Source organism: Hevea brasiliensis, chromosome 14 (assembly GCF_030052815.1).
Source record: "Hevea brasiliensis isolate MT/VB/25A 57/8 chromosome 14, ASM3005281v1, whole genome shotgun sequence".
Lineage (NCBI taxonomy): Eukaryota > Viridiplantae > Streptophyta > Magnoliopsida > Malpighiales > Euphorbiaceae > Hevea > Hevea brasiliensis.
In genome coordinates, this window is record NC_079506.1 from 79,610,889 (window position 1) to 79,623,377 (window position 12,489).

The following is a 12,489-nucleotide window of genomic DNA, read 5'->3' on the forward strand; positions in this document are numbered from 1 at the left end:
TATTTTTTATAATAATTTTTTTACAATATTTTAATAATTAATTCTACTCTGCCCTTTTTTATTTATTTTTCATTTTTTTAATCTACTTGGAATTTGCTCCCAAGTCCCGCTGGAACGACAAACGTTATCGGTTATTTTTTCACTTGAATGCCCAGTTTCTTTCAATTTCAGCCACTGACACAGGCATTGAATTGTTTCTGCTGCTTGCATGTGGCTCTGCTGCTTGATATTATATATATTATTAATTTTCAGTACTATCGTACATAATATTATATATATTATTTATTACATCATATATTATTTTATATTTAAATTCATCATCTTAATAATTTTATATAATCATTTAAATATAAAATAAATACTCATGTATCATATGAACTTAATTATAAAATATTTTAAAAATAAATATATAAATGTTAATATATTATACCTTAAATTTATATATATATATATATATATATATATATATATATATTAAAAATTATCATATTTGATGGTTGTGTTGAGCAACATTTCTATTATTTTTAAAAAAAAATTATGGAATTCATTGTTCTTCCAATTTCCATACTCTTTCAACACATGGTTCGCATTTTATTTTATCGTTTTTACTGCTTTCGTGTTCGCGTTTGCACTTAGACAAGCAATAAATTATTTCTGATGCTTAGCAATTGCATATGAATATTTTTATTTTTTAGGAAAATAATTTTTTTTTAAATTAAAATTATTTTTTTTAAATTAAAATTATTTTTTTTTATTTTTTAAATTTAATAATCTTATTAAAATATGAAAATATTTATATATACATAAAATAAATATAAATATGAAATAAATAATATATATAATATCATGTACAAGTATAATTTTTCATGTGGAAGTGGTAGGCAGCTTTACTTGCATGCCCAAGTATAATTTTTCAATCTATTAACTGCACATGGGTACGATAGAAATTCACATACTTATATGGAAATTCTGGTTTCCTTCCTCATAAAAAGTTGTTCCAAGTGTAATGGTTCGGAAGTTTCCCACTCCTATTCTTGACAGTTGACAAGATCGTCACAAGCTGTCTCTTGCTCCATGGAGCTAACCAGTGTGAATCTATACAGGTACGTGCCAGAAACCTCAAAGATGCTTATTATTTGGGCTTATGCGAGCTTGCCAGATAGGGAGAGGCTGACCTAGGGGCCCCGGCCAAGGGGGACCTAGGTGCCGCACGGGGCTAGAACTCCCGTCCCGTGACAATGTGGTATCAGAGCAAGGCTCCAGGCGATCCGAATCACGCCAAGTGCCCCAACGGGACCGGGGTAGGCAGGGTGTCGATGGCGACAAGGGTGTTGCTAGAATCGGATGGAGGAGAATGTCAGGCCTCAATGGGATAGAGCCAGACAAGGGTTTCTCAATCCCACGTCAGACAAGAAAGGGGTCAATCCGAGGGATAAGTGCGGCCTATCATGCAGCTTGTATGTGTCTGGCGAGTAACATGATGAATCTTGGCAAGGCATTTTGGAGGACGTCTGCGTGCGGAAGTGGGTGAGTGCACTGGCAAACTGGTGGCCAATATGCTGCTCAAGTTTTTGCGTTGGGCGAGCACAACAAATGGTGTGTGGACTCCTAAGTGCGAAGGAGTGTGACCAAGTTGCACGGGGAAGTGACGTGAATGCACGCAAATGAGGGCGTTTGCGGGATTGGGTGGGGGAGAATGTAACGGTTCAGAAGTTCCCCACTCCTATTCTTGGCAGTTGGCAAGGCCGTCACAAGCTGTCTCTTGCCCCATGGAGCTAACCAGTGTGAATCTGTACAGGTACGTGCCAGAAACCTCGAAGATGCTTATTATTTAGGCTTATGCGAGCTTGCTAGATAGGGAGAGGCTGACCTAGGGGCCTTGGCCAAGGGAGACCTAAGTGCCGCACGGGGTTAGAACTCCCGTCCCGTGATACAAGGAACACCGATTCTTATTGTTGAAGTATTCAATCAAGTTTCATTAACACACCAGTACATAAAGATTCAATATTATCTTCATTTAATGTAGTGAGGGTTAATCACCTGTGAGTTGTCCACAACTTGAAATTCATTTAGGTCTATATTGGTGGATACGTAAGTCATCAACTATGGGCCTTAGACTTAAAGGGGTCAGAATTTTCTAAGCTAGTGTAAGCTTAATGTTGTTCCTTCACATATGGTCTTTTCAATTCAAAATTTTCTTCGATATCGCACAAAACTTGTAAATGAAAAATTTCACACTACATATGGTAAAATTTTATAAAAAAAAAGTTTTTTTTTTTTAAAGTGAGTTTAAAATGAGTAATTTTTGCATAACATTAATTATATTTAATTTATTAATCTCAATTTGAATGAATTTTACTGCAACGAAGGTATGACTATTTAAAATTATTTTTTTTAATTTATTCAATTTTGATTGTGTTATTTATGTGCTATAAATTTTAAATATATTTTTATTAATTCGAACTGCGATTCGATTCGAAAGTTTCATATAGTGATCTAATTGAAATAAAAATGAGATTTTTAGTGATAATAGAGGGCAAATACCAATAACTAGGTCTAGGTTATAAATATTGTATTTTCTACTCTTTATGGTAGATTTATAAAATATTTAAAAAATACATTAGGATTATAATTTGAGAGTTTAGAGTGATTGTGAATTTTTTCTTGCATCTTACTCATGAACTTGGATCTTAAAATCATGTAAATTTTATATTATTCTTGTTCATTTAAATTCGCAATAATTCGATATATTATAAATATTACTAAAATTAATAAAATAGTTCCGTCATATTTAAAATATTTTCAACATCGGCATTAACTTATTTTCGCCTATAAGAACTCAAAGGCTTTTCCAAGAATTTGATAAGAAGTGGAGCAAAGATGGAAGTTCGAATTGTGTCAAGAGAAATCATAAAACCATCTTCACCATCAACCCAATATCAAAAACCCTACAAACTCTGCCTTTTCGACCAGCTTACTCCTTTAACTTATTCACCAGTTATCTTCTTCTACCCCATCCATAATCTTTCTTATTCCACCATAGCCTTGTCTCACCTAAAGAGTTCTCTCTCTGAGACCCTTAATCTTTATTATCCTTTTTCTGGAAGGATTATTGATAACCTCTATATTGATCGTTTCAATGAAGGTGTTCCATTCTTGGAAGCCCTAGTTAATTGTCGCATGTCTGAGTTCCTTAGACACCATGAGATTGAGTCTTTGAACCATTTTCTTCCATGCCAGCCCTTTACCAAGCAAACAGACATGAACGTACCTCTATTGGCCGTCCAGGTCACCATATTTAATTGTGGAGGTTTAGCAATAGCTATGTGTGGGTCGCACAAGCTCTTCGATGGACCTACTGGTAGGGCTTTTCTCACTACTTTGGCTTCTGTGTCCCGTGGAAATCTTAACGATGTTATCCTTCCAAATCTCAACGAGGCATCTCTGTTCTTTCCATCAACAACTAAATTTCCACAAAAGCACTTGTCTCTCTTTGAAAGCTTGTGGTTCATAGAAGGTAGCTATGTTACAAGGAGATTTGTGTTTGATGCCAAAGCAATAGCTACCCTAAGAGCTCAGGTAGAAGGCAAGCTTGAGAATAGGCCGTCACGCATTGAGACATTATCTTGTTTCATTTGGAAATGTTGTATGGCAGCATCAAAGGCAGTATCTGGCTCACCAAAACCATCCATTTTGGTTGAAGCAGTGAATCTCCGGCCACAAACTAAGCCACCCATGTCTAATGCTTCTCTTGGGAATATCTTTTGGTGGGCTGCAGCAGTTGCTCACCCTTCCGACACAAACACAGAGATGCATGAACTCATGAAGCTATTGAGTGAAGCTATTGAGCTGTATAAGAGTGATTTCACGCATACTCTACAAGGTGATGGTGGGCTTGAAACCATGTCTGAGCATTGCAACCAGCTAGAAGAGTTATTTTCCTTGGAGAAACCAGATATATTTGCATTTACAACTTGGTGTTATCTTGGTTTCACAAAGCTTAATTTTGGATGGGGAGAGCCTTATTGGTTTGGTTTCTTGGGGAAAGTTGGCCCAGCATTTAGAAACCTCACTATGTTCATTGAAACCAAAGATGGTAAAGGGATCGAGGCATGGATCACCTTAGATAAAGAAAGAATGGCTATAGTAGAAAATGATCCTGAATTCCTGGCTTTTGCTTCTCCAAATCCAAGGATTTCAAGCCTGTAACCATTGTTCTTCAAGCCATTGCAGCAAATAAAGTCGGAAAATTATATAAGATTTTCCTTGTGTTTTCAAGCCTGTTTGTGTGTTAAGTTGGTTTAATTATTCTAGCTAGCCAGTGAGCTTTAACGATCATCAAATCAAGTGAAGATCTAGAGCTAGAGCGTGATATTGGTTTCTCGTCCTTCTCCCTGTGTTACAACCCTGGTTTGGGTATTGTTATGTGTTCCTTTGTATGAGAAGACTAACTACTTTGCTATTAAGCTATTTTATAATTGTTTTTTTAATTGGATTTGAATCTGACTTGGGTTTAAATTCAAAATTTTTATATAATTATAGAGATATATAATTTTAGTATTATTAAATCAAAATTCTTTAATCAAATTTTACTAATTTTTATAAAAAAATTATGCAAGTATATTTATTTATTTTTGTACTTGGGAAAATAATTAAGCAAGCTTTATATTATTAGGGTGTCGAACTCTATAATAAATTTAAGATTTAACATGTCATATATATTATTAAAAATTTAAAACATTCTGTTAATAAGAATTATCAAGTATATAGTGATATGCATAAACTCATACTTAAAATTTTTAATAACACTTTTATATTAATTTACAATACTATTATACATGATATTATATATATTATTTATTACATCATATATTATTTTATATTTAAATCCATTATCTTGATAATTTTATATAATCATTTAAATATAAAATAAATACTCATGTATCATATGAACTTAGTTATAAAATACTTTAAAAATAAATATATAAATATTAATATTATATATATATATATATATATATATATATATATATATATATATATATATATATATATATATATATATATATATTAAAAATACTCTTTCAACACTGGTTCACATTTTATTTTATCGTCTTTACTGCTTTCGTGTTCGCGTTTGCGCTTACACAAGCAATAAATTATTTCTGATGCATAGCAATTGCATATGAATATTTTTCTAAGTAAGTTATTTTTTAAGAAAATAATTTTTTTTTAATTAAAATTATTTTTTTATTTTTTAAATTTAATAATCTTATTAAAATATGAAAATATTTATATATACATAAAATAAATATAAATATAAAATAAATATATACCATTAATTTAACATTATAACTAAATAATCAAAAATATTTTCAGAAAAATATTTTATGTTTCATAAAACAAATGGAACCTTATTATTAAAATAATTAAAAATATATTAAATAAGATTTATAATGAAATTTAAAAAATTAAATAAAAATAACGCAGTAAAATATTTAATTAAATCAGCTCATAAACACATGGCTTATAAATACAAAAATAAAATTTAGATCTCTTAATTTTTTTTTACCTTATAAGTTTAGTTTATAAATTTAAAAATTATGATAAACAAATAGGTCAATATATTTTTAGAGCTTATAAATTAGTATGATTGAATTAGTATGACTAACTTATAAATTAGGATAAATACTCCCTAAATTAATAAAAAATATTAAATTTTATTTTAATTATTTAAATTAATATGAATATATTAAAAATTTGTATAATTAGCATGAATAAATAAAAAAAATAATACTATAAGTAGAAATTAGAAATTATCCTTATAATTGCTACCAACACATAATTAATTTAGGTTGGTGGTTAGGTTTCTGTCTTAATTCGACTGACATTCATTTTCCTTACTGTTGAAACATTTATGTACATTGTTTGAGGAGGACCAAACATGTGATAAATGAGACCTTTCTTTTTGTTTGGATTAAGTGGAAAACATAAGGTGTAAACCTAACAGTTTCACACAGTTAAAAAAAAGGATAATGTCCAATTTACCCTTTATGCTTATTTGATGGGTTTAATTTAATTTATTTGTTACTTGTGAATCAAATTAGCCCTAAAATTTTCATTAAAGTTCAAAATAGTTCAACCATAGGCAAGTGAGATATACACCATATAAATAAATATTTAATTTTTTTTTATTTTTAATAATAAATATTATTTTAAAAATAATTTATTGAAATTAAAAATAAAAAATGCTATTTTATACTCTCATATAATTAAGTAAATTTATCAAATTAAAATTGAAAATGAAAACCAAATTTGTTATATTTATAAATAATTAAAATTAAAAGCATAAAAATATCATATTTATACTTTTATATAACTAATTAAAATTCAAAAAGTTATAACAAGTGTTAATTAACTAAAATTAAAAATATAAAAAATATTATTTTCATACTTTCATATAATTACTTTAAATTAAATAATAAATAATATTTTCATAATTTCATATAATTATTTAAAATTAAAAATTCAAATTTATAATTAATTATAATTAACTAAAATAAAATATAAAAAATATTATTTTCATATTTTCATATAATTAACTAAAATTAGAAAATTGAAAATAATTGTAATTATAATTAATTAGAATTATAAATATAAAAAACACTATTTTTATATTTTATATAATTATTTAAAATTTAAATTCAAATTGAAATTCATTATAAATTAAAAATATATATTAAAATAATTAAAAAAAAAAAAAGAACTCACATGCTCCAAAGGTGTGAATTTCATGCATGTCAATTTTGGATCAACTTGAGCTTTAATGAAAATTTTAGGGATTTGGCTCAAAAGTAAAAAAATGAGCTAAATTGAACATTTTCAATAAGTATAGAAAGCAAATTGAACAATACTCCGTTAAAAAAAATGCATATATAAAAATGTATGGAAAGCATTCGATTGGTTCGATTTTGAATAGAATCGAAATTAAAAAATTGATTTCAAATAAAATATCAAATGAAATTGAACTAAATAGAGATAAAAATCAAATTGAACTAAATCAATTTAATTCGATTCAAAACCATTGATTTGTATAAGCCTAAACTCTACCGTATTGGGGCTCAAACCAATCGCAAGCAGTCTAGAGAAGATCAAGCAACCAAAACTAAACCCATGGAATTTAAACAATAAATAGCAATTCCATCAATTAAACAATGTAAAAAACCTAATTATTTCAACAATCAAAATATACAAAACTGTCACGACCCAAAAACTCAAGTCGTGACCGGCGCATGAATTATAATTTTTATTTTAGTTTTTTTTTTTTAATTCATGCAAGCTTTATCAAAGTATCACAAATTAAAATAACAAAAAAATGTCCTTTATTGATCTAAAGAAAATAATAGTAAAAGCCCATACAAACTCCAAATAACTAAATACTAAACAAATAATAAAATCCCCTGAATAAACTACGGAGTCTCTATGAAATTCATATACAACTGAAACTGTTCAATAAGTTAAACCAAACGTTAGCCTGATGAAGCATGAATTCGGGCATACCATGGAAACAAGACCAAAAATTGTCTGTCTCCAGAAACCAATCGAACCCTTAGACCAGGAGCGAAAATCTAATAATCTGAAATAGATAACAAATAGAAAAATCGTGGTTTAAGCTAATACTCAGTGAATAATAATTACAGCACACAATGGAATAGAAATAGGCAGATGCTTGATTAATTTCACAATAAATTTTCTATTCAATAAAATTATGCTCATGCTATCAAAATCATTAGTAAAATAATTACATAAAATATATAAAAATCATTCAAATAAATTTTATGGTAGAGTACACCAGAGTGATGATACTCCACATCATCAAAGGCCAGATAGTAAGCGCGCTACCAAATATCAGATACATTCCTCCTCTTTCATAGATATCAATGCATTTGATACTAATGCAAACCATAAATTGTAATGATGCATGATTCAACAATGCAAACTAATACTGTGATAGTCCACACGGCGAAGCCAGATAGCAGATATAGATACTGAATACAAGTACCAATTCAAAATAGAAAATCAATTTCCATAAATCAATCAAAATCAACCCAAAAATTTCAGATAATGAACAATAACTGACAGTACAATTCCAACAGTTAATTTCATCAAATCAATTTCGCGTAACGCATTTGTAAATTCCACAATTAGATATCAATCAATATAAAAGACATTAAAGGCCTGTTCCCAAAATCCTAATGGCTCTAATGCATAGATAATTAACAAATAAATTATTTAATCAAAATTGGATTAAAATTCAATAATAAAATAAAACTCTAGAAAATCACATGTAAAATAATTATTAAAATATTAGTTTAAAATATCATTTAATAACAATTCAATACTAAGAAATTTTAAAAGGGACTAAAACGGTACCATGTACTATAATTACCACTCGCCTGGAACCTCCAAGACAATAGTTATTTTCAATGGAAGAGAGACAATTTCAACTGACAGATTGAATATTTAAATCTCCTACATACCCAAAACATAAAAGAAAAATATCAACTAATAATAAAATAATATAATAATAATAACTTTAATATATATATATATATATATATATATATATATATATTTTAATCATCTAAATTCAAGGTTATTGTCTATCAGTAATCATAATTAACCCAATTCAATACCAATGGTCAAAGAAAGAAAAAAAAAATTGAATTTTCTAGAGTAGTTGTAACAATTCAAGAAAAGAAAACTCTACATCAAATTCACCCGTTATTGAACAAAGAAAGGGAATTTTACCTTGAAAGCAGAATCCAAGGTGGTGAATAGAGAATATGAATTTAGAAATTCTCTGCGTACATCAGATTATAAATCGTAAATATATATATATATACACACACACACACAAACGTATATATATATACATATATAACAATAAATAAAAGATGACGAAAAATACCTGTTTGAGAGTATTTGGTAGAAAAAGAAGGTAATAAACGTGTTTTTGAAAGCATAGTTTAGCAGAAAGAGATTATTATAGTATATATATTTCAAGAGTTTTATTAGGTATAAAATGAAATAAAAGTTGTTATTGAACTGGGTTGTTCAGATTACAAATATATATTTAATTTCAAAAAAAAAAAAAAAAATATATATATATATATATATATATATATATATATATATATATATATATATATAAGTAGGCCATCCAATAAAATATTTCTTTTTTTATAAATATATTAAAATATTATTGGCTAATTTAAATAAATAAATAAAATATTGAGTTTCCTCATACTTCCCCCCTTAAAAGAAATTCGGTCCTCGAATTTAAACAGACAAAATTCTAACCTGAAGAATCAAATAAGTGAGGATATTTAGCTCGCATTTCAGATTCTGCCTCCCATGTGGCCTCACTACTTGAGTGATTATGCTACAAGACTTTGACCAAAGCCACTTCCTTAGACCGAAGTTTCCTAATTTGTTGATCTAAAATCTTTACTGGTTGCTCCTCATATAACATATCATCCCTAAATTGTATGATCTGAGGTTGCAAAACATGAGATGGATCTGGTGCATACTTTCTAAGCATTGAAATATGGAAAATTGGATGTACATGTGCAAAACTAGGTGGAAGGGCTAAACGGTAAGCAACTACTCCAATTCTCTCCAAAATTTCAAATGGACCAACAAAACGAGGACTAAGCTTCCCTTTTTCCCAAACCTTATGATTTCTTTTATAGGAGAAACTCTTAGAAATACATGATCACCAACCATAAACTCTATATCTTTACATTTAGGGTCACCATAACTTCTCTGTCGACTTTGAGCAGTCAAAAGTCAATTACAAATCAACTGAACCTTCTCTGAAGTTAACTGTATCAACTCTGGTCTAGTAAGCCTTCTTTCTGTAACTTCATTCCAACAAATTGGTGACCTACACCTTCAACCATATAATGCCTCGTATGGAGCCATCTCTATACTTACCTGATAACTGTTATTATAAGCAAACTCCAATAAAGGCAAATGATGATCCCAACAGCCACCAAAATCCATAACACAAGCACAAAGCATGTCACGACCCAACCTATGGGCCGGACCGGCACTAGGACCTGGGCCAGCATAAAGCCCCCGATGCCTGTAGTAAGCCTTACTGTTCTCAAATCCATAACCAAGGCCCAAAAACTTAGGCCCAACATATAAATAAAATAAAATAAAATAAAATATTTTTATTCGGGTCAACCTAACCCGATAACCATAAAAAACTGAAGTAAGGGGAGCCTCGCTCAATCCTGTTATCACCACTTACAAATTGTTTAAATACCACACAAATCTTCATTTATTAATCTCAAAAATTTAAATTAACACGATTTCTAATAAGGTTCACACTATTACTAACACATGTGGAGTTCTAGATTTCAAATTTTGAAAAATAATAAAACAATTAAATAACCGACCTTAAACCTGCAAGGAAGAAAGCAGGTTGCTCTGTAAAAGAACTCCTCCTATAGCCTGAAAAAATAGGTGAACAGGAGTAAGCGTTCGACTCAGAGAGTAAAATATCAATTTTAACCATAATCTCTATAGCTATCTAAAACTAATACACCCTGTAGAGTGAAATGCAACATCGTCAATATTTTCATATCATAACAGCAAAAAGGTATTTTGGAGCACTCACACACCCGATAATGTCAATCAATACATATATGGGAGCTGATCCCCTATACAGCCCTCTTAATCCAAACTGTGCCAGCGAAGAACTCAAGCTCGGACTTCCACTTAATAAACCAAATCGGGGTCCCAGCGAAGAACTCAAGCCGTGTCTACCCCGAAGGACCGGGTCCCAGCGAAGATCTCAAGTCGTGTCTACCCGTCTTGTCCATAGCCAACACTATACCACACGCACGCCAACGCACGCACACTGCTCCAAATTACCACAACAACATCCATGGTACTTTAATAATTATGAATGCAACATAAAACGTACCTAGTGTTTAACTACATAAATACATATTTATAGGTGATGCATGGGCATGCTTGAACATATAATAATATCGAAATTACAATTAAAATTAATATTTTACTCACTGTACACCGATGACTATTGTGGCTGCTGGATGCAGAAAAATAGCTGATCTCGATCACCTAATAATTAAATTATAAATTTATCAGTACTAAGTTAAGATAAAACTCTAAAGAGGCAACAGACAGCCTAATTCATGCCGGAAATTCGGCAGAGTTTCTCCCATACCTGAGACCTACCCAACCTGCAAAAAGGCTCAAATAACACTTCTAAATTCAACTCATATCTCATCATCATTATATGGCCCCTCCTGGGCCCTCCAAACCAAGCAATACTCAAAACCTTAAAAATTACATTTTAGTCCCTATAATTGACATTTTGTAAAAATCCACTCAAACAAGCTCTAAAAATTCTAAAATTTTGCCCCGCGGTCCTTAATAATATTATAAGGCTATTGCAAAATGAATTGTAATTTTCTAATCATCCATGAATATTTTATTCAAGAATATTAGTTAATTTCATAAGTTTCCAATAACTAACATATTCTTAATTCAACCCAATTCAATATTCACATATTTAAACCTCCATCCTCAAGCTTCAACCAATCATATAAAATTTAAATATCTTAATTTCAAATAATCTTATATGCCCATATGCTAAAAATCTAACTAAAATCCATCTATATTTTTCAAAAATATTCTACAATCACTAAAAAATTCAACAAACACCATAGAATATCTCCAAATAATTTTACTTTCATCATATATTTTTCTTAGAATTTTTCTCCAATTTTTCCTGTTTAAGAAACACTGTATTTATGCTCCACAGACAGAGAAATAATGAAAATAGTCTTACCCGAAGTTTATCTGTGTCTCAAAAATTCTAAAAATTTATGAGGAAGCCTCTGGAAGTTGAATCATCTCCAAAGCCCACCGGAACCACCGCGCAAGGTGGCTGGCCACCGGTCGCCGGCCACATTTGCCGAATCTAATCATACCATCATGTTCCTCTCCTCTCCCTCAGTCCATAAGTGGTCTCGGATCGTCAATCCAACAGTCGGATCGTCCTAGATCTGACCCAAAAGCTTGAAAAACCCGAAACTTCTCTTCTCCATATCTCACTCATCCGACCTCCATTTGCTGCAAAATTAGTATCAAAAGAAAGCTCTCAGAACAAGCTTTCCAACACCACCTGAATAGCCTCGATCGGATGTCGGACGAAGCTGGAATAGGCTCGGAAAGCCGCTGCCCATTGTGCGCACGTTTTCTCTCTCTTCTCCCTCTCTTGCTGCTGTTTCTGGTGGTTCTGGCTGTCGCTAGAGGGTCGCCGGAGTTGTGCCGTGTTGGTGGGTGTCACCGGCAGTAGTGGTTCGCTGAAAGAAAAGGGAAGAGGTAGGGAGAGGTGAGAGAAAGTGAGTGAGGGAGGTGAAATGGGGTAGGGGGGGTTATGCTGCA

At 30.6% G+C, this 12,489-nt stretch overlaps 1 protein-coding gene across 1 annotated transcript; it reads left to right on the top strand.

The window, feature by feature from the left end:
• Positions 1-2,843: 2,843 nt before the first annotated feature.
• LOC110636943 (vinorine synthase-like) lies at positions 2,844-4,490 on the top strand. Its single transcript, XM_021786847.2, has one exon. The coding sequence runs from the start codon at positions 2,881-2,883 to the stop codon at positions 4,207-4,209; it is 1,329 nt and encodes a 442-aa protein (XP_021642539.2). The 5' UTR covers positions 2,844-2,880; the 3' UTR covers positions 4,210-4,490.
• Positions 4,491-12,489: the final 7,999 nt, after the last annotated feature.

What these genes read in the sequence shown, in the direction of transcription:
- LOC110636943 (XM_021786847.2), top strand. Translation starts at nt 2,881, where the DNA reads ATGGAAGTTCGAATTGTGTCAAGAGAAATCATAAAACCATCTTCACCA.